At 35.5% G+C, this 22,994-nt stretch overlaps 3 protein-coding genes across 5 annotated transcripts; all 3 read right to left on the minus strand.

Annotated features, from left to right (window-relative positions):
• On the minus strand, positions 3,213-10,729 carry LOC105168583 (katanin p80 WD40 repeat-containing subunit B1 homolog). Its single transcript, XM_011088717.2, has 18 exons — positions 10,608-10,729; positions 9,702-9,832; positions 9,262-9,379; positions 8,735-8,961; positions 8,543-8,645; positions 8,383-8,453; positions 7,324-7,398; positions 7,095-7,238; positions 6,818-6,995; positions 6,209-6,724; positions 5,613-5,669; positions 4,923-5,533; positions 4,697-4,822; positions 4,423-4,497; positions 4,224-4,336; positions 3,836-3,952; positions 3,682-3,750; positions 3,213-3,584 (listed from the first exon to the last, which is right to left on the minus strand). Exons 1-18 carry the CDS (start codon positions 10,630-10,632, stop codon positions 3,524-3,526), a joined length of 2,817 nt encoding a protein of 938 aa, XP_011087019.1. The 5' UTR covers positions 10,633-10,729; the 3' UTR covers positions 3,213-3,523.
• Positions 11,528-18,445, minus strand: LOC105167913 (lysine-specific demethylase JMJ25). Of its 3 annotated transcripts, XM_011087785.2 has the most exons (15): positions 18,190-18,444; positions 16,905-17,494; positions 16,410-16,552; positions 16,224-16,323; positions 15,971-16,103; positions 15,821-15,875; positions 15,414-15,574; positions 14,650-15,176; positions 14,170-14,499; positions 13,196-13,609; positions 13,039-13,111; positions 12,717-12,802; positions 12,093-12,212; positions 11,928-11,998; positions 11,528-11,835 (listed from the first exon to the last, which is right to left on the minus strand). In XM_011087785.2, the coding sequence occupies exons 2-15, from the start codon at positions 17,436-17,438 to the stop codon at positions 11,736-11,738; spliced, it is 2,847 nt and encodes a 948-aa protein (XP_011086087.1). In that variant the 5' UTR covers positions 17,439-17,494; positions 18,190-18,444; the 3' UTR covers positions 11,528-11,735. The 3 variants fall into 3 exon arrangements, with proteins under 3 accessions (XP_011086087.1, XP_020551834.1, XP_011086088.1); XM_020696175.1 differs by lacking the exon at positions 15,414-15,574 and having other exon boundaries at positions 12,717-12,924; positions 14,650-15,337; positions 18,190-18,445; XM_011087786.2 differs by lacking the exon at positions 15,414-15,574 and having other exon boundaries at positions 14,650-15,337.
• LOC105167914 lies at positions 19,718-21,939 on the minus strand. Its single transcript, XM_011087788.2, has 2 exons — positions 21,352-21,939; positions 19,718-20,228 (listed from the first exon to the last, which is right to left on the minus strand). The coding sequence occupies exons 1-2, from the start codon at positions 21,637-21,639 to the stop codon at positions 20,070-20,072; spliced, it is 447 nt and encodes a 148-aa protein (XP_011086090.1). The 5' UTR covers positions 21,640-21,939; the 3' UTR covers positions 19,718-20,069.

Consider the following 22,994-nt stretch of genomic DNA (forward strand, 5'->3'; position numbering starts at 1 on the left):
CCTAAGGATGTTGATTGTTGACCACTGCCGTATTATTGTCCGAAAAGGTCAGTGAGATCTCTGATTAACAACGTTAAATGTGTATTATCAAGATTAGGTTTGTTAATATCATGTTTACAAACGTTTAAAGTAAACTTAATGGAAAAATTATATCTAATTTAGATTGGATTTGCTTAAATTTGAATCAACGATACAACAGTATAATATAAATATTATATGATTGACGTACAATTCAAATAAAGTAACTAATTACATAATAAGTATATAACAAGTGTTATATAATTAATTCGATTCAACAAAATTTGATTTGAATAAAAAAAGATTCAATAAAATTCAGTTTGATTGTGGAAATTAAGGCTCAAATTATGAATTTAAATTCTATTAAAATATAGTTGTTGATTTACTTTAATAGTAATTAGTTATCTACTAACATTTTATATTGATAATGAAAATTTCTAATGTAATTATAATCAATCGTTCATAAAATAAAATTAAATGTGGAATTTATTGTTAATAATTTAATTTTATTTTCTTGAAATGATGACGACATGATTTACATTAATATTAATAAATTAAAAATGCATTTATTTAATTGATAAACTCACGTTATATTAAATTTATTAACAGCACGTTATAAATTCATATTAAATAAAATAAATATTTAATGAAACTCGACTTCATGATCTCGATGGAGTATTATTATTAACTCCCACCATAAAAAAGAAAATATAATATAATAATAATGGTGTGAGTGGGAATTGATTTGCCCCGGCAAACACGTTGTTCTTAAACTAATTCTATATTTGTAGTTTCAATAAAATTTGAGCACTACAATGTAAATATTTATAATCTAATCTTGTGGAAGTGAAGTGAAGTAGTAATTGCAGTTTGGTCCCCTCTCCTGCGTTAATTTTCCCGAAACCCCATACGACAGTAATATATAAATAAGTTTGAGTTGAGGTTGTCACTCGTCACGACATTTATATAAGTTGGGTAGAATTAATAAGTCAAGTCGGGTATTGATATTCTTAAGTTTAGAGATAAATATTGATTTGTAATAACTCAAAAATATTATATATATATATGGGTTGAAATTGAAAAAATTTTGTAGCAATCATTAAGAAAAAACACATATATGTAGAATGATGTGTGAACTTAGCAAAAATCATGGTATTCATGTGCACTTTTGCTTAATGGGATGAAACTTGTGATTTCTTGCACTTTTTCTTTTAATTTTTCTTTATTCATACGATGAGTTGTAACCACGTCGTTTGTTTGCACATGAATTATGCTATTTTTGGTAAGATACTTTTGTATTTGATTTTTCTACTTTTTTTTTTTATGGTTGATAAATGATAAGATATAAGTTTAATTACCTAAGTGATAAATGTGGGGCATGGCCCACTCCTTATGTGGTTTTATCTAAATAAATGTCAATTTTGGGAGAAGTTTAATTTTTTGGTGTTGTAGGAAGTAACAACCAGCAAGATATGAAGCTCTTTGTGTTTGGTAAACCACCCTCTAACACCAAACACCGCATTTAAATCATACCCACTAATACTATTCAAATAATTAAAACACACACGCCATCTATTGGTAAGAGTTAATCAATTCACTATCCACTACAGTCAACTTAGTCGAAGAAGTTGAAACTTTATGATTTTAAAATCGTGGGTTTGAATTCCATCAATGTGTATGGACAAAATAATAACAATACTAATAAAAGCTTAAATTGTTAAAAGCAGTCATAATTAGTTGAAAGAAAAGAGGAGTGTGTATATAGTACAGCCACAACCGCTGATAAGTATACAATTATCTTTTAAAAAGTAATAATCTTTACCTTTATATCGAGAAAGAGCACCTAATTGGTGTGGTGTCTCTTCCATTTTTTTTTATTTTTTTTTCTTTCTCTCAACTTCCATATTTTTTCTCTAAATAACTACTCATAACCTCTGTCATTTTAATTTATTTAATTAAAATATGTTAATAATTATACACAAATTTTGATGTGGGACACACACTAGTTATTAATAAAGAAATGGTGTAGGTTTAGAGTGTAGAGTGGTGGAGGTGTGGTTTAAGATAGCACTCCTATTTTCTTAAAAATGTAGTTATTACTATAAATAATAATGGAGTAGAGTAGTACGTAATATATTGGTGGACTCCCTCTTCCATAATTCAAAATGTAGTTTTGGTATAATGGTACAGCTAGGGAAGGTTGGAGTGGAGTGCTTCCAACGTTGTTCACCTCACCAAATACAATACTACCTATAATAATTAGGCTAAATTATATAACAACTTTTTTTTTTATAATTATAAATGTTCTTCTTTATTAAAAAAATTACTAAATATTTAATAAAATTATAAATAGAGATTTGAAATTATCAACTTTATTCATATTGTATTTCTTAAAAAATTCCAACAACTTGAATGAAATTTTTCAAAAATTGTAAAAAGATCATCCATTTTGTCCATAAAAGAATTTAAAAAATAATAAATTTATAATTCATAATTTATAAAGATTCATTATAAAAAAATGAATAAAAACTAACAAAAGTAAACTAGACATTGAACGACCATTCAGATTTGGAATATTATGGTATTAATAATTTTTTAAATAATAAAAAATATATTTATAATTATTTTAAAATTTAGTAGAGTTTGTTATAATTTAAAATTAATAATTATTGATATTATAGTATCCGGAGCAGAAGCAGTTACTGCACACGGACAGTAGTGTAAATGAGTTACACCTCACGAGGACGAGGTATTAAATTTTGTAGAGTAGAGGGAGGGGGGTCTTGTTTGTCCACGTGCCCTCCATGCAAGCTGCTTGCCCTTTAATGGGCACAGACCGGAACCCTTTTAATTTCCACCTTTGCTAGGAAAATGGACCAAAAAATTGATTTCTTCTACCTCTGCTCTGGACCAAACAAAACAATAAAAGAAAAAAAAGGAAAAGAAAATAAAAGCTGACGTGGACTCTTGACCACTGATGCACACGGATGCCTTATGGGCCCATATGTTGGACTGGATCGGCCCGCTTGTTTCTTCATCAATGAATGGGCCCAACAATTGTGGCCCAAGAAATCTCCTCGGACCCACTTGAGTCCAACAAATTACTTTGAAAATTGAATAGAAGTTTGACAGAATTCTCGCAGCAAATGAACAATTTCAATTTTTAATAGGAATTTACACATTATATTTTATTTAATAATTATTATTTTATCACTAAATTGGATACATATTTTTCGTTTTTCCAGATTATTGATGTTTGATGTATATAAAGACTACATACATATTAAAAAGGGGAAAACTGCTGCAAGAGTCTACCCCTATGCCCACTGTTATACAAGAATGCACCACAGCTGACCAAACAACTGCATTTGCATAGCTCCACATCCATTCAACAGGTAGCAAAAAATACGTACCAAAATTGCAGCACTTTCACCAATATCTCTTGCAAAATTGTTGTTACTGGTAAAATGTAGCTATGTTTTTTGGCTCTTCCTCTTAATGCAGGCTACTGTTGTTCGAGAACTAGGTGTAGTTGTTGTGCCCATCTTCCTACAGCTCCTCCGCGCCTACGCCACCAGCAATTAAGCATATACGATGTAAAAGTCTCAGAAATTTCAACACAATGCCAGAATTAGAGGCAGAAGTTTAGAATAAGATACTCACTTCACGAGGTCTGGAAGATTTTTCTGTATATTTTGGAGATGGGAAGCGCATAGTTTGCTGCATTCAAGTCTGCGAGTGAAACATTCAAGTATTAAATGTAATGCAATTTGGATATATTCGCAATGTACAGGCAAGTTGACATCAATACCATTACCTTTCTTGTGCATGAAGGTCAATCCCAACTGTTGGAGGTGCTGAAACTGTTGAACGAATTACTGCACCGTACGCTGATGTCAACTTCAGAAGCATCTCCAGTGAAATACTAGCATGCCTATACATGCAACACAATTGAAAAGATTTTTGACCAAATCAGAAGCAGGACAGAGTAAAAGATGAATTACCACTTTGCCTTCAGTAATAATCAACCAATATTAATGCTCTGAGACCACAAATCAAATTAGAAGCTACTTGTAAGTTTCGAGGAATAACCTCTAAGAAGCTTTTCTGTTCTTTTCACATATTCCAAAATTGATTTTTCATTTCTCTTTACTATTTAAAGTTTCTAAGGAAAGAACCTCCAGGATTGCTGATGAAACAGTTACCTTTCTGCCTTGCTTTCAGACAATTCTAAGAGCACAGGAAGCAAGCAAGAGAATAGGTCCAACGTAAAAACATCCATTCTTTCTATGAGAACATCAACTACATCTGCGTGTACCTGGACCAGCAAATTTATATGAAGCAAACATTGTGGGTTGATCGCCAAATGGCTAAAGATATTGAAGTATTGCAAGAAATACCCACAGAATGGTCAGGCAATCTCCTCAGAGCATTTATGGCTCCCTTGACATCATTCATTTCCCAAAAATGCCTCACCACCTTCGAGGTAATGAAGTTTTCCATTGTGAGAAACTAATAATGCATAAGGCAAGCAATTTTCTCTATACATACAAGCCATTGTATTGCTTAGGCTCATAAGAGCACACCAAAAAGAATCTTGATTGCTGCAGATTTCAAGGACTCAGAGACAACAATCAATATCCTAACTGGTCTTAGAACAACCTCCCAGGAAAAATACCTGTAACTTCGTCAGTCGTGACCGAAATGTACTCAATACCACATCATGATTCTGCATCAGGTTTTGAATAACATTATTGTCATCCACAGTTGCATCCTCCCTCATAATAATTTTCTTATCATTATTCTGAATACAGGCAAACAAGTGGATTAACATTTGACTGAAAAGTATAAATTGCTATGGCAGGTAAGATAACTAGTTAACTACAAAGGATAGATAGCTCTACCTCAGACAGGAGTGTTTCGACAGGCTCGGTGGTCACAGAGGCGCTATCAGGTACCCAAATTTCATCAACAGGATCAGTGGTCATAGAGGCGCTATCAGGTGTTCGAATTTCATTGACAGGATCAGTGGTCACAGAGGCGATACCAGGTGTCCGAATTTCATTGACGGGATCGGTGGTCACAGAGGTGGTACCAGGTGTCCGGATTTCATTAACAGGAGTGGTCATAGAGGTGCTATCAGGTGTCCGAATTTCAATGACAGGATCAGTGGTCACAGAGGCTATACCAGGTGTCTGAATTTCATTGACAGGATCAGTGGTCACAGAGGCGATACCAGGTGCCCGAATTTCATTGACAGGATCAGGGATCACAGAGGTGCTATCAGGTTTGGAAATGTCATTGACAGGATCTGTGGTCATAAAAGTGCTATCAGGTGTACGAATTTCATTGATAGGCTTAGTGATCACAGAAATGCTATCAGGTGTCCGAATATCATCCACAGGCTCACTGGTCACAGAAGGGCTATCAGGTCTCTGAATTTCCTTGACATCAAACATTTCCTTTTTTTCAAACAACTCAACCAAACTGCGAGTCCTTCCATGTGCCACAGCCACTGCCAGCAGCAAAGCATGAGAATAATTAGAACATTTGCATTTGTCATTTCTGACTTGATAATAGTGTCAAATAGCAACCTCCTTTGACAGCTTTAACAGGATTCAACCTTTTCCTGAAATTGAGGGTCTGATCACCTGGAACAAGTGAAATAGAATTAATTTTGGGACTATGCATCATGAAATGAAAGAAAATCCCATTTATTGGAAATTAGAACAAAATAGGCACGTGATGCCTGAGAATTTCTAACTGGTATAATTTTTACCAATCCACTAACAATGTTGAGCAAATTCCTGCAATATTATCAAGCTATACTTCATAGGAGTAGACACTTGTTGGAAGTTCTTAACATTTTCTCCTCTCCCTTTCATAGTACAGTCAAACCTACACAAACCACGCTTTTGCAAATGCAGAGAAGTAAAAGCAAAAATGAGAATTCATTCACAACCATAACAGATTCAGTCAAAGTAGTTAACCTCATTATGGGGGTTCTAATCCGAAGACTAGACAGCATATGAAGACTTACTATCAAGGTGCCTAGGAAACCAAAGAATCTAAGCACATACATATAAAAGTAGATAGAGCAAGAAATACATACCTATATGCATTAAAATCATACTGAAGTTAAAATGTAAAGAAGCAGGATATGTGGAGATTTTAGAGCAAGAAACTTAACCAGTTTCTCTACTTGACTCGGTTGCCAATGACGGTTTTATATCAAACTTCTCCACAAAATTCTTGATACTTGATTTTTTCCCCTCAGGGTGTTCCCCAGAAATTTCCTCTACAACAAGCCCACAGCAGACATTTGGATCCTCTTTACTGCTTACTGCAGTTCTGATAGTTTCACAAGGAACAGCTTCGAGGGTTATCTCCAAATCAAATTGACTGTCAGATAGCCTCCTTTTATGCCGGGGCTTAGCACATTCAGCAGTGCTGTCCGTAGTGGAGGCAATCGATTCCCTTCTAGATCCCACCAAATCTTTTCCATCAGGACCATCAGAAGGTACACTGCTAGGCACTATGAAAGATCTATTATCAGCAGGTTCATTAGTTTCTGCATGCGAGCTCCCTGCAGGACCCTGCTTCTGAGTTCCCACTATACTGATTCCGTTGGAATCAGATGGGAGTACAATCTTAGGAGCGTCAAGCAATTCAACTGTCTTTGAAGTGATAGAATTTAAAGCTGCAGCTTCATATGGAGATAAAACAAATATTGAAGTCATTATCAAGTAGTTCGATTACCTTCTTCCATACAAAAAGTAAACATAAAAGTTAAACTTACAGTCAACATAAATTGTTTTAATTTCCTTAGAATCATTATCTAGTGTTCTTTCACACAGATTTGACTCAGGCTTTGGATGGCTTTCTTCATTCTTCAAAAGACTTCCCCGACTATCACATTTCTGCAACGAGTGGCTATGTTTCTCCAGTCCTAATCTTGTCAGATATGGCTCTATAAGCTAACACATAAGTGTCAGTTGATTATTTGAAAGAAACAAGAGTGCGCAAAGACAATCCAGAAAGTGAAAGACTGGATAATGAAGAGAAGAGGTCAATACCGAGATATCTGCCACCCAAACTGCAATGGAGTTTTTGTAATATGCACCACTCAAAAGTTTTCCATTGTGAATGCAAAGATCACTAAGTGTTGACCATTCCATGTCAACAGAATCATGGCAGATTACAGGCTCCCAAGAGTAAACCTACAGTAGAGAGAGAGAGAGAGAGCACATGAACAATACCTTCTTATAATAAAGCAACAGTGGAGTTTTAAGTTTCTAAGGAAACCTTTAAACTATCATCCAGTCCACAAAAAAGACTTCTTCCGTCAGGGTGGAAGGTCATTGATCGGACTCCTGTAGCCTGAGTGAGGAGACAAAAAAAAAATAAAAATGTGGAATACAACTTCCTGAGGACTTTAATAAGATAGGTTAAAAAGAAGGATGGAAGAAAGAAGGCAAGAGAAGTGCACACAAGGGAATTTTTTAATCACATTGGGTTGTGATTCTTCCCAGAGTGAATATGAAAAATGGAAAACAAAACTCACATCAACTAGTTGTATATTAATTGTAATGAATAATGAACAACAGGAGTGGGAAACTACAAAGAAACGTATCACTTCAGAGACGGTCAACATAAAATAGAACCTTCAAGATGCCCTTCCAGCAATCCGCGAGGACTTTATCTCAGGACAGATTTAACGGATAAATTTACAATAAGCTAAAATGTCTCATGCAAAATCCATAGCTTGAAGAGAGCAAAGAACATTCATCAACATGAAAGGACATTAACAGTTCACCTTAATTCTTATACATGGAAAATTCAAGAAGCATAACATCTATCTGAAGACAAATACTCCGGAATACTTACTTAAAAAGAGAGTAGTGCTAGGATGATATAATAGAATGGGCAATCTGTAGCTTGTACATTAGCTTTCAAAAGCTTTCAAGAAACAAATGATAAATGAAAAATTAAGTGCCATACCAACCAGCATTTGTTTAGATACTCAGCATTCTTCCATTCCAGAGTTGGCTCTTATATTGAGCATATAGGAACTTAAAAAATTCACTTCCTAGCTTTTGGAAACCAGAATTCAGTCTCTTATGTTCTGTACTCAGCCATATATTCTTGTTCTGTATACAAGTAATGTGTACAAAGACAGGTCACATCTTGAAATAAATGATTACACTTACTTTTTATCTGTTTCAATTTCAGAATAAGAGAGCATAGACTAAATCTCGATTCTATATTCAGTTCCTGCTTAATGTTCCCCTCTTTCATCTCATATCTTTCAGTGGAGGTAGCTTTAGAAGTCTTCAAGTATTTATAATGGAAACTTTAACCTACCTCACGTTTCGCAGATCCAATCATCTCAAACTTCTCCAGATCCCAAAATTTTACAGTATGGTCTGCGGAACCTGGAACACAATAGGCAAAATACTCCACTTAGCGAATCGACAATATAGACAGACCAAAACACTTGAAGAAACTCCATATGCATACTCACCAGTTGCTAAAAGAAACTCGAGAGGATGGAATTCTATGGTGCAAACATGTCCTTTGTGGAGCTTGAAATTGTGCAAAAGCTTCCCCGCAGTCAAATCCCATACCTGTAGAAACAAAAGAAGAGCATGCAACTAAGAAAGATAGGTAATTACTAATTGTAAATAAATCTGTTGTAACAAACTTACAGAAATACCTTTACGACATTATCAAAACCACCAGAGGCGACCCAACGGCCATCAGGACTGAATCTTATTGTACTGATCCCACCAGTATGACCCTTATATGTGTGGATGCATCCTTTCTTTCTAATATCCCATATCTTTAGATTAGTATCCATGGAACCAGATGAAAAAAACTCACCAAATGGATGGAACTCAACAGCAGTGCAATAGGATCTGTGTCCAAAAAGAGTGCGAACAACTACACTTCAAGAATATGAATTAGATCAGCAATAAGGTCAGAGTGGCTGGTTTTGTAAGGATGGAAGAGACTCCTTTAAGGCCAGAACCCTACGTAAGAAGTGAAACACTAGAAAACTGATTTTATGTTTAACATAAGGCACAGGAACAAATATTTCATTAAACAATAGCCACATTCCCGGCTTGTTGTTTGATTCCATGTTCAACAAGTTCAACTTTGTGACTAAAGTTCAAAGCAAATTACCATTCCTGACATTGAATTTTGCCCTATGTAGAACACAGTGAAAATAAATGAGCTTACTTTTTCTTTCTGCCATATCCCACAGCTTTATGACTCCGGAAGATGATCCAGCTATCACTAATTCCTCTGCTGAATCAAAACCTGCAGACACAACTGGACTTGTGTGGCCAGAAAGGCTCTGCAAACCACAGGGTCATCTTCACTCAGTTGTATAATGTGACTAAAAGTATGCAAAGTGTGATGCAGTATTTTCCCAGAGTGGAAAAGGAGAAGCTTTAAAAACAAGGGTTACTGGCAGTTATAAACAACAAAAGATGGATATAACGAGCAGCAGTCGTTGATGATCAATATATGACGAACTCTTTACATTGATTCCAATATCTAATTCCACTCAAGGTAGCATTCCACAAAGAAGTATATCATGTTGGTCCAAACATCAACTCTTAGATGTGCAATAGTAAACAAAAGCCAACTTATGCGCTACATTATTTTTAACTAACCATCACAGATGCAGCCTTGCCTATCGACCAAAGATTCACTTTCCGATCATCTCCACCAGTAATAAATAATCTGCAGTTCTTTCTCCCGAAGTTCAAACAATTCACATTCCCCGCATGTGCTACAAATTCCTCTACATTAGAATATAACTACATGTTATTACAAAATCATCTCCAGTTAGGAACTATTATCAGTTTGGCTGCTACGCTCACACAATATATATATATATATAGATATATATAAAGATCAGACATTATATTGCAAATAACGAAAATCAGAAGTTTTGCTGCCACATGAGAAAATTGAAAATCAAGAATAAACTTATTCAAATCGTTGTGTTCACCTCGCATCCAAGAGAGCACAAGCTAGAATAGATTATCTTGAGAATCAACAGCCCTCTTATCCATTGAGCAACTTCCATTGTGATTCTATTTCTCTAGAAAATTACTCCGCTCCCAAATTTAAGCATCTAACTTGACAGGAAACTTTAAATTTACGTAGAAAATACGAACCTTTATGTACTTTTAGTTTACTGTTACCCTAATAATTTACAACTAATGGCCTCAATTGTTTTAAATAAGAGATAATCTTGAAAAATAAAATTATTTTAATAAATGAAACCTTGTTTTAATACGTTCTATATACAAAGAAAGACAGACAACTACAGTCCTTCTCTGTTAAATTTCCAATTCTTCCGATTAAAGTATTTCCTTAACATCATGAACACGTATCAATGTTCCAAGATAAACAATGCTATCACTGAAATCCAATATAAAACCCTAAAAACACATATCACGGCCGACCAGACGAACACACTGGCATGCACACATTCACATTACATGCAGACGCTCAAAATCATAAACATAGAGAAAAACGCAAAACTCAGATAAAAAAGGTCATGGGGATACGCAATTTATATCGGCGTTTCGCCATCTTGTCTTTGAACTACGGCCAGGAACCGGAACACCTAAACCACGCCGTCGTTGGCGCCCCGGCGAAGAATCAAATCATCGTACGCGAGAGAAAGACAGTCTACAAATATATTTATGTATATGTATAAATTATTATATGTTTGTAAATAAATAAAAACATTTGCCACCGAAAAGGATCTCTTGATGCATATTACACCCTCCGTATCTATTTTCACAAAACTGAAAAAGAAGAATATAATTGAACTTTAATTATTTTTAAGTTTATATGTTTAAATAGTAAACTAAAATTTATTTGTAATTTCTAAATTCTTTTCTTATGTGAAAATTATGTTAGACTACAATCTCCATTTAAAAATACTTTCCATTCACAAATGTTGGTTTGTGACACCACTTCATTAATTTTTTTTATTGGGATGATAATGACGGGCTGATTTATGTATTTTATTTTTATTTATAATATAATTTATAGTATCAAAACTTATTTATTATATATCTATAGAAATAGCGTACCCCTACGGCTAGTGTTTATTTATAAAAAAAAAAAAAGGACAAATAAGCACAAATTTAGAATAGAGATGAGAATAAATTAAAATATTTATTTTATGAACTATTATGTTATTAAATACACTGTGTGACAAACATGATTAGAAATTTATGATTTTCATTCTCCTCGGATAATAATTATTGGGAACTGGTCAAATTATTTCAATATTCTAATTGACATGGAGTGTTCCTGTCGAGAGATTACATACTCATCATCAACCAGTTATTGCAGGGTAATAACACACACAGCTGCTGTAAAAGACGATAACTCTATATATGATCCTTGAATAAATCATTTCTGTAAAAGGGCTATATATATATATATGATTCTTTAATAAATTATTCACAATGACTTTTCAGCAGGTAATAATTAAATCCGTAAAAAGGGCTTTTTGGTATAAACAACACCACAGGAAGTTACATAGAATATGATGTACTATAATTTTAGCGAAGTTTTGAGAATTGAGGATCCTTATATCATCCTAACTATTACATGCACAAAAATCTGTAACATAGAGTACAGAGCGCAGTTCCACCCACCCTGAGCACTGCTATAGGTGGTCAGGAACAGGTGATCTGTCTGCGCTTAACCATGTTTTCCAAATTCTGTGACACCAGCGAAGTCAAATTAGGATCCTCAAATCCAAGCTCCGGACCCAGTCTGCAGCAGAAATACAGAAAAACGAGGGCGTTAGTGGCAACTGATATTAATGGGAAAGACGATGCAACAGATGATAAGTTGAGTTGGCTTACTTGGGGTCAAGAACCAACTTTTGAACTTCTTTAATGGCTGAACTTGCCGCATATAATGATATTTTTCCAACCTGAATCATCCAGTAGATGTATAAGCAAACTTATTCTACTACAGTGTTGGAAATGCAGGATTAGGATGAGTGAGAAAATTAGAAAATGTCTGACCTCCAATATTTGAAGCTTTGCATCATGGTCATTTGGAAGTCCGCGAATTTCTTCGGACAATTTAAAAGCTTCGCCCAGACTTTCAGGAGAAAGAAAATCAAGTCCCAACTGAACTGAGGACTGAGGAAATGGATGAGAGAGAAGCAGGATCAGTTTACATGAATAATCTTTTCATATCAAGGATCATTTTACATGAATAAGCTTTTCATATCAAGTACATATATCGAGAATGGTTATCTCTAAATATATAGCTAAATGGAAAAGGTCTAAGCAAAATTTTGAAATATCAAATATTTAGTTACTCATGAGAAACCAACACAAAACAGATTCCCAGGGACAATATTACGCCTCAGGTTAAGATACATGAAGTTTGATAACGGCCAAAAGCCATGCCCAGGCAAGCTTATTTTGATGTTTGTTTCAGGGCCACAGCCCATACCTAAAAATAATTGTCAAAACTGAGGTTAAGGAAAAGGAAACGATTTCCCAGAGCATTAAGCAGATTAGTTGAGAATGATAATAAGATAACTAAGAACCACTTAGCGTTTAAAATGTAACTCATCTCAAGCACAAATCGGCTTGATAGAACTGGCAAACAGAGAGGGCCACTAATCAGTGGCTCACCTGAAGATGTCTTGCTTGGAAAGGACATCCAGCAGGGATGAATACAGCTTCCCCGATATGCTGTTCAAATGACCAAGGCTCCACTCCTGAGAAGAAGAGATCCGAACGTGATACTTGATTAATTCAAAAGACATTTGTTTCCTTGAGAATGCTAGCCCCAGGCTCCACTCCTGAGGAAGCTCAATGTAAATAGTGTCACTGACCACATCTAAAAATCATGATACAAACATCCAGCAGATTTCAGGATTTTGCGACATATTACAAGCAGAAAAGTGCTGCATGGCCAAGTAAATCATAACAACAAACTTACAATGGCACTTACCAAATTCCTCTCTCAACTTGCTTTTATGATGCCTATTCAAGTATACTATCCCATCATACAGAGGTCGAGACACCTGCTATTCAAAATGTAGTTTAGCTACAAAGCCATATATTTGACTTTTGATCAAGTATGCTTCTAAAGAAGAAAAGTAACTTACATAGTCATCAATGAGATTATCAGCCTTCTGAAAGTTCTTCCAGTGCATACTTATATACTCCATTAGTTTGGGTATATCCTCTCGACGGAAGACATCCCAGAAAGCTCCTGCTTGGGTCTTTTCTAAAATTTTCCGATTAGATCCATTCTCAGAATCATTGACAGCTTTCTCTCCAATAGCACTGCTTCCTTCAATTTCTTGATCATCCTTTTTCTCATAGTCATAATGTGCATTGGTCTCAGAACCGTCCGGTCCATCAGGGGAAAAGTTGGAAAATCCACCACTGTTTAAGTGAATATCAGGATCAATGCACATTTCCTTTGTTTCAGATTGTGCCACAGCATTTTGTATCTCAGTCCTTGTCCCCTGTACACCTTTTAATTTCACTTCACATGCATGCACCAAAAGGAATACCTGATTCCACAGGAGGAGATGGTCAGTCAATTTATCGAGATTCGCATGGCCATCCAAGATGCATCAGTTAGACAGAGCAAAAGAGAAAAGAAAATAATGATCAGTTTCTTTGGGCTGAGATCCTAAGATGTTCATAGCTGTTATCAGTCCCAGAAAAATCAGTTTTATTATACTCCCAACAAACTTAAAATTCAATTATTGCAATTTAGCTCAGACAACAGTAAAATATGTCCATATCTAGTGTGATTAAGACACAAAACTTAACCTGTTAGATAGGTAACAAACCACATACACATCCTTGTTCAACCTCCCCCCGGGCCCCCCACCCCCCAATCCACCATGCAACGCCATTCCAAAGCCATTTACCGCCACCAAGGGAGCTCTCTCAAACACTGTCCACCATTACAACATTTAATTACCTTGGATAGTGGTTTTATGACCTTAATACATAATATACTTCAATAATGCCCAACTCAAGAGCTTAGAAAGTTATTTACACTTTTGACAGCACGGCCACGATGAACTGAATAACACAATTGAAAAGGGGCACTGGTGCTCACCATGTCACGCATGTTGAGATGAAGATTATCCGTGGAATCACCCTCACCAATTTCTTCTACTTTCCCATAAGAAATAAATATCTTAGGACCCACATCATTTTGTAAGGAATAATGAGGCAATTTTGCAGCAACATTTAGAAGACCCCATTTGGAATGGATGAACTCAAGCAGGGGAAGTTTACTGATGAAGTCAGGTCTCTGATATAATAGAAACTCTTCCGAAGCACTGGGAGAAGGCCAATCCTTCAACTTTAACAATTTTGGCTGACCATTGTCGTGAACTCTACCATCAAAGTATCCGTTCATAAACTCTTCAAGTTCAATATTAATCTGCAATTATGTTAAGCCAAAAGGAATACACACTGGTATACATATTGGAGGGAACATAAAAAATGAGAAGGAACAAGCTAGCCCCAATGGACTTCGCAACAAAATGTAAGAAAATTAAACCAATGCCAGCCAACACAATAATCAGTATACCTCAGTCCATTTACTGCAGTCAATAGCCTTCACAGTTCTGTTTGTATCTCTCATTCTCTCTTCTGCAGTCTCTTTAATTCCTCTCCATATAACCATAGGATCCCAGATTGTCATCGCAGAAGCATCACAAACCTCCTTAATAATGACCGGTTTCCCTTTGCTCCAATGCATTCTAAAGTCTTTAATCCCTTCATTCTTCAGATCTTCTGAAGATGGACAATACAAGAAGTTATCGTTGTCATTCTCTCTGTGCGCAACCTGCCAAAGACGGGCACTAGCTCCAGTTTCCTCTGGATTCCCGGAATTACATATCTTACACCCATTGACCATTTCTTCAACATTTTTCACCAATTTGGCAACCCAATTCATCTTGAAAATGCGCTTTAGAGTCAAAAGGGACGAGGCACAGCCTCCATAAGCCTTTGGCGGACATGGAATACTTCCATCACTATTAGCTTTCCAGTCAGCAAATTTGACAAATGAATTTAGCTGAACATCTGATAATTTCACGCGCTTAGACGCCATTGGTTTGTCTTTATCATCAGTTCCACAGGCAATAGGGTTCGCTTCTTCCTTCACAGAAGGTTTGGATGCTTCCCTGATATCATTGCAGCAACTAAGGCATAGATCATACGAGCAATTTGTACAGTGCCGGTGATAATCAATGATGGGTATCCTGCAGAAATCACTGGGGGGGGGGGGGGAAACCTCATTCACCATATTTTGATCCAAGCATTTAAAAATCTCTAACTTAGACGCCATTGGTTTGTCTTTATCATCAGTTCCACAGGCAATAGGGTTCGCTTCTTCCTTCACAGAAGGTTTGGATGCTTCCCTGATATCATTGCAGCAACTAAGGCATAGATCATACGAGCAATTTGTACAGTGCCGGTGATAATCAATGATGGGTATCCTGCAGAAATCGCTGGGGGGGGGGGAGGAAACCTCATTCACCATATTTTGATCCAAGCATTTAAAAATCTCTAATCCTGTATCAACTGGCTTAGAGAAGGATACAAATGAGAAACAGACATAGTGAGGGGTGCAAACATGCCACAACATTAGGGAGGAGAGCAAGGATATTGCCACATCAAATAACTAGAACTTTCTCATGTTTACAGTGTACAACAGGAAAAAGATGCAAATAGTATTTGAATCTGCATCGACTCACCAGCACATCTGCTCATCAGCATTTAATTTAGTCCTGGCAAGATCTATTTCATTTCCTGAAAGATACCATTACAAATATTCATCATGCAAACACATCAATCATAAAAAAATTTTACTTTTTGCATGCTACTAAAGCATAAACGAATCATACCTCGGAGCCTCTTTTCCAGCTCCACCTCAGAGCACTGTTCTGAATGGATGCGCTTCACAATAGGAAGCACTGCAGACAAAAGGCAGTAGAGGTACTGCAATTTGTCTTTGGCAGGTATCTCCCGAATCCTTGCCTTCAACAGAAAAATTATAAAGATTCTATCAAACACAAGATTAATATTTTCTTAAGATTTACAAATTCAGGGACATAAGAAGAGTAAGTCACAGTTGGACAATAGGGTAAATAGGAATACCTTAATCAGATTATCCCCTCGCATACACAACCTGCAACTACATGTACCACGGCATGCAGGACAAACCCTCTGGACTTCCTCAATGGGTATGTCAGAATACCTGAGAAATTATGCATCCCACTGTCAGTCTAGGAGTGAATAAAGAGAAAAAATAAAAAGTTTCTTTCAGATGGTATTTTATCTAACCATGTTGAAATGCAGTTCTCACAATATCCTCTTCTATCACACTTAAGACACCAAATCACTCTACCCCTATTACTGCTCCGACACTGATGACAAGGCTGTCCCCCAGTATCATCAGAAGACTCCGAGCTTCCATCAGAAGTCTCCTACAAGAAAGTGCCCGTTCAGTAAAATGTGCATAGGCAAGGTGGAATGTATATCAGGTACATGTAATAAACAGAAGTAGTTGAGCCCAGAAGAATAAAACACTTCAAGTCAACATGTTTCAGATATGTCTAGGCTTAATAACAGGGTTGAGTAAATCACAATACCCCACCCTCATCCTCCCAAAAGAAGCAGAGTATTTTCAAAATCGTAAAGCAGGCCAATTTAAAATGAATTCCTCAACAGAGTCGATTTGCAATAAACAGAAACCTTCGCACAAAGACCATAAAAAGGGATAAATAACAGGAAGTAGAACAATTTAATTATAGCTGGAGAGATTGTTTCTCAACTCACCGACGTAGGACTAATCTCAAACATCTTTTGTGGTCTGCTTCTGTCTGAATCCACAGCAGACGTGGGTGGTGTTCTATAAGACCGTCTGCTGTCTTCATACTCAGAACCATCTCTGTCAAGATCATCAGTTGATCTTAGAGAACTTCGACCAGAAAAACTCCTAACAGGTGGCATTTCAGGTGAATCATTAGCCTGGGTTTTTGACAATTTCTCCTTCTTCTTCTTACCAGAGGATGCAGAATAGTCCCCAAATTGTGAACTGAGTGGTAGATCCATATCATCGCTCTTGCTCTCCAAGTAGATATCACTTTCACCTAAAGATTTCCTCTTTGCTTTTTTCATGCTTGCACGCATTGCAGAATTTGCTGCCCTCTTCTTTGCCTGGATGTAATGCTTTTCACATACTGTCTTGTCAGGCATGGACATGGCGGTGCATCTCCATTGTTTCCCATCAGACCTCTTACACCTCAAATCATCAGGAATTTCCACGTTGTCCTCACCTCCCCCAGAAATTGAACGTGGATGATCCATCATAAAAGCGGCCTAACAAGATCCAGTTGTGCCAAAACAGCAAAATCAAATATTTGACCCTGCAACGTTCATGTACAAATATATATTTATATATCAAGACCATTAAAGGAGGACATATTTACATATGATGGAGCAAAGACCAAAATGGCAAAAATAAAGTAATAATTTTCTATGCTACTCTAAAGTTACAGACAAAGAATGGGATAAGGAATCAGAAAGTATGTTAAAATATGCTTGGACAAGTGGATGAAAGAGAACAATATCAAGAACGCAGCTTGCAAGTTTCACTAGACTTTGCAAGGATAACAGTTCAATTGCCAAATGAATTACAACGTTAATGAACACAATTCGTAAGATAACAGCATATGAAGTAATAGAAAAAGAACCCTCCTCATTATTTCCTATCGTTAAAAGCCTAATACACAATACAAACAACACGTGTTTGTTTAACGGCAACCAACAAACAAGAGATACACAATCATGATACCGTAACTTCAACCTTAACTTCCTTCAATAGTAAAAACTCTGAAAAAATCGAAACCCTAATTCAAATAAAAATAAAATAAAAAAAAGCCTGCAGTATCAATTCAGAGGATCATAAACTTCCACCGCAGACAAAAAGCTTAACAGAAGATACATTAATACGTTCATACCACCCCATCATACACATTCAAATACTACATGTACACAGTGCATAATTATATACATAAATAAATCCTACACTGTGCGTGTGAGAGGGAGATACACAGCGTACCTGAAGTGTATGTATATGGAGGTCCCTGATTTCCTCGTGGATTCCCGAGTTTCGTTTGGGAGAGGAATTTATAATTCTTTATCTGCCGTAGTTGCGCCAATTTTGAAGAGCAGAGGTGTAACCCAATTGGGGAAGAACTAATTAGCAGAGAACTGCGGTAATCGCAGTAGGAACTGAGGAAGGAGAATTGAAACGACGTCGCAAGACCTCGCATACTTACACAACGTGTGTTTACTGGTGCGTACTTAGAGTTGGGGTTGTCCACAACGAATACAACTCACTTTTTACATGATTTTGTACTTGTATTTCTTTTGTTTGATTTGCTTTCTTTGTTTTTTTTTTTTTTTCTTTTGACTCTGCCACGGTATTACATAATTTCTTTTTATATTTTATGAATTGATTAGACCGTTCTTTTCTAATATTTGACATAATTATTTAAATTTTTTATATAATTTGAGAATTTACGTCAAAATTACATCAAGTATCTTTAATATTATTTTTGTCCAACTAACACATCTATCAATCAATAAAGATTTACTGAATTTGCTTATATTAACAAAAAAAAAATGAATAAAATTCATATTTATCCAAAATTGGCTTGTTATTCACTTATTTTAGGTCAAATATATATTTTATAATCAAAATATCTATATAAGGGTGAAAATATATCTCCTCACAAGCATTAGCATGGAAAAATATATAAGGGTTGTTTGATCAGAAAATAATTATTTAATTTGTAATATGTCAGTAATAAGTCAATCGAATGTAAATATAAATTTTCATTCAATTTTTTTGCTGATTTTAGCAATTTCAGTGGATTTAACTAATTGAGAGGTCTATTTATTAAGACAATCATAAATATCATAAGTGTTGAATATAATTTCACAAATTACAGAAAATCTGAGTGTAGTTATACAAATGTTAGAGGATGGCAGTATAATTATTTTTTTTTGTGTGTGTCCAATATATATTGCTATCAAGGTTTAACACCTTTTTTTTTTTTTTTGTTTTCCATAACATATGTATCAATTTATATTTCACTAAAAAAATTTCAACAAAATGCCAAGTATAAATAGAAATAAAATAATATTTTACAATAAATCAAGATAAAAATAAAATAAATACTCACAAAAATTCGAACTAATAATTTCATAATTATTTATCAGACTTTAACTAGTTACTTGTATTTAATTTCACCATTCAAATGAGTGTGCATAATTAAATAAAAAATTTAAAAAGTAATTTATATTTGTTAAAAATATACTTTAATTGAATAAATTAAAAAAGTTAAGAGTTAGTAAAAATTGAGAAGAGTGAGCAATTTAGAGGTTAGAAGAGTGGGAAGGTGGGAAGTTAATAAATAATAGACTAATTAAATTAAATATTAAAAAAATATAAATTAACATATAAAAAAAAAAAAAAAGTGAGACTAAAATATGCTCTCACTTAATGTTAGTAGGTATTGATAACTGAAGAAGAACTGAATGCTTGCGACCAAATTGGAGATATCACACAACCCTCATGCTAATAAGTTGCAAGAGCTGGATAACTTGATACCGTCACGACATAAGTTGTTAACAGGGAGTGTTTAGTGTGTTCTCCAGGCATGATTCAAGCGCATTTCTCCCCGTGTATGATGGGTGACTAATCCATTGAATTGCTTCCACAGACAACATAACAAACAAACACATACTAACAACACAGGTTCATCTACTGAAACACCGATGCTAAATTTTTTACTATAGCAGAACATCGGATTAAATACATACATTACACGCAACCTGAGAGGATGGAGTGAAAGAATTGAATGCCTCTCATCACGTTTGATAAGGGCTGGTATATACACGTATTGGGTCACGGAATCTTGAAATTTACCTACTTCAACTAAAGCTAGGCAGCGCGCGGAGGTTGGGTGGTTGCTGATGTGAAGGCCACCGCAAGCGCTCTGGTGGGAAAGGAACGGGAGCTGGATGTGCGATAAATGTGGGAACGTTGTCACCAGGCATCACTACTGAAACTTCTCTTGCATTGACGGTTGTCTAAAGAAATGACCATGGGAATTATGAGTTAGCAGAGATTAATGTTATAGATAAACCTACATTTGATTCATTCTGAATTGCAATAAAAGGCCTGCACTGCTACATGTTCCAGCTTGAAGATCAGAATTCAACACATAATCCTATGACCATTAAAACTTTTAGCATAAAACAGATAAAGACAACTTCATCCTTATCTCAACACTGTCCAATCTTATTAATCTCATATTTAGAAACATGTAAAACTATGTTGTCTCAAGATCAACATTACTGGGCCATGATATATTAAAGAAAGACAAAGAACATTAAAGAAATGTATAGTGCTATAACTCACAATACAAGCTGGAAAGCAGACAAAAAACTAGCAAGAAAACAAAGAGATTTAAAGCTAGGCAGCCTGTCGCAGACCCGGGGATTCAGCATTCACGCAACATAAATAAATGTAATGGACGAAAAGAGAGATCATCTACAGAGGGAAAGCCCAGAATCAAGAACCATATATATTAATTAGGCGTGTTCTCTCAATTCTCATTAATGTGTGTAGGGACGAACAAACCACCTAACAAGGTATGGATGGCCCATTTCTTGCAGTATATCATATACAAGGGGGATTCTCAGTGTACCCAAAATCCCAGGAACATGCACATGCAGTTATCTTTAAGAAAATCTTCTTGACTTTATGTAATGGAAAAATAACAATTTAAGTGGCTAAAATCTCATCAGACAATTTTGCAGCAGACTGAAGGCATAAGAACAACATTGTACCTGTTAAAGATTGAAGCTTTCAATACTGTTTTTTGAAAGTGTTGTCTAGGAAAAACATAAATGTTCACTCACAATGGTTTGCAAATGAGTTCTACATATAGCTATTACTTCTATTCAACACAAGGAAAAAGGGATTAGAATTTCTAAATCAAGAAACTGACGTCGAAAATATTAGGACGATGCAGGCAAACGAGGTAATGAAGAAAAAGTGGAGAGAAGGATAAGAAATGCTTTTGTCAGAAGAGCAATCATCACAACCTTTGGAGACTGAAATTTAGTCCAAATTGCCTAAAAATTAGGATCAAAGAAACGAAACTGAAATACTCGAAGAAGCATATAATCAAACAGAAGATATACTAACTTTAGGAAATGGGTAGCCAATCTTGGCATTGAAGTCACCAATATGATTCTGGGCCTCGATGTCAGACCGGCGGCGGGGGGCAGCGGGCGGCGAGGTGGTTCTAAGGAGCTTCTCGAATATAGCCATGACAAGAAACATGGAGATGAGAATTGCGGTGGCTACAAAGCCAAAAGAAACTGCATTCACGGAGTTATCAAAGTGCGTCCAGTGATCATCTTTCTGTAGGTAGAGCGGAGCACCAGTGGGCGCCGGTGGCCAACCACCCAAACCCTCTTCTTCCCCTGCCATGATACACACAGTACACCAAATTCGCCAAGATTGAACAGCAGTAGTGCTGGCGACTAATCAAGAATGGCGTAGGAGACAGTTATGGCAGTTTGGAAAGACACGGGGAAGCTTTTTCCAGGGACTTCTTCACTGCATTGCTATCAAGGCATGCAAGAGCCTTTCAGTGAATGCTAGATAAGAATCTTTCCTCTGGAGTAGAGAGAGAGAGAGAGAGAGATGGCAGCTCTGCTCAGTATTGTTTGACAGTTGAAAGGAACATCTCGCTCTCATCTTCCTCGCTTATCTGTGTGTGTGTGTGTGTGTGTGCGCGTGTGGATGATTTACATTCACATGCAATTTGCTTTTCCTGACTTCATTTTTGCTCTTTTATTATTATTATTATTATTATTATTATTATGTGGTTAGCCCTTTACGCATTACTCCATTTCCTTTTCTTCAAAAATTTTTATCCAAAAGGTTTAATTGAATTAAATTAATTAAGTATAGAATAAGTTTGTATACTGGTTACGTAATTAATTATTTTTATTGAACTATACAACAATTACACGATAAGTATATTATTTTTTGCTATATAATTTATTCAAATATGACAAAACTTAGTTTAGATTATAATTTTTCGAAAGGTCAGTGCACATTTTATTACATTTTAATGTGTGGTAAAAGATCATTTACCCAATCGGACACACACATATAAATAAATAAAAGATGCAACAAATAAGAGTTAGAATAAAAGATTGGGATAGTTATATCTATACTCACGAGGCGCCTACCGCAAAGCGCAGTCTCCGGACACACCTCTGCTCGGCACTAACGCAGCGCGCCGAAAGAAATCAGAGTAGGGAGGAACGAATCACACAGCAGTAAATTGCACACGCGATTTCGAAAGGAGCTTGTATTATTGCTGAAAAGTACGTATACAGCAAACAACGATGCTAGAGCAAGGGGATCGCCTTGAGGGGGGAATGAGTTCAAGAAGCACTATTGGTCTATTTATATAAATTACTTTGTTATTTTAAAAGTTACATATACATATATCATAAATGTCAACATTATCTACGCAAATTATTTATATTATTTCGAAAATTACACATACAATTTATAGAAATACAGACAATATTACACAAACTACTGTTACTTTTTTACTGTAAGGGCGTTTTTTATAATCGCACAAAAAATATGAGTAATTTGTGTAAATAAATTATAAATGAGAGGATGTAAATATAATTATGGTAAAAGATTCAATTCATTTAACATAGGAACCACTTAGCATATTAACAATTATTATTACATTATTCTGTAGTGGTGTATATAATTTTAAAATAAAGGGGAAAAATATAGTAAAGATATTTATATTA

This window comes from Sesamum indicum, linkage group LG8 (genome assembly GCF_000512975.1).
Source record: "Sesamum indicum cultivar Zhongzhi No. 13 linkage group LG8, S_indicum_v1.0, whole genome shotgun sequence".
Classification (NCBI taxonomy): Eukaryota; Viridiplantae; Streptophyta; class Magnoliopsida; order Lamiales; family Pedaliaceae; genus Sesamum; species Sesamum indicum.

What these genes read in the sequence shown, in the direction of transcription:
- LOC105168583 (XM_011088717.2), bottom strand. Translation starts at nt 10,632, where the DNA reads ATGGCGAAACGCCGATATAAATTGC. An exon ending in TAAAACAATTTATGTTGACT is followed by an intron (nt 6,725 to 6,817) that starts GTAAGTTTAACT and finishes CTCCATATGAAG; the next exon opens with CTGCAGCTTTAAATTCTATC. An exon ending in TGTTAAAGCTGTCAAAGGAG is followed by an intron (nt 5,534 to 5,612) that starts GTTGCTATTTGA and finishes TGCTGCTGGCAG; the next exon opens with TGGCTGTGGCACATGGAAGG.
- LOC105167913 (XM_020696175.1), bottom strand. Translation starts at nt 17,438, where the DNA reads ATGATGGATCATCCACGTTCAATTTCTGGGGGAGGTGAGGACAACGTG. An exon ending in TTGAGATTAGTCCTACGTCG is followed by an intron (nt 16,553 to 16,904) that starts GTGAGTTGAGAA and finishes ACTTTCTTGTAG; the next exon opens with GAGACTTCTGATGGAAGCTC. An exon ending in TCCAAGCAAGACATCTTCAG is followed by an intron (nt 12,213 to 12,716) that starts GTGAGCCACTGA and finishes CCATTTCCTCAG; the next exon opens with TCCTCAGTTCAGTTGGGACT.
- LOC105167914 (XM_011087788.2), bottom strand. Translation starts at nt 21,639, where the DNA reads ATGGCAGGGGAAGAAGAGGGTTTGGGTGGTTGGCCACCGGCGCCCACT. An exon ending in TTGGCTACCCATTTCCTAAA is followed by an intron (nt 20,229 to 21,351) that starts GTTAGTATATCT and finishes TCATTTCTTTAG; the next exon opens with ACAACCGTCAATGCAAGAGA.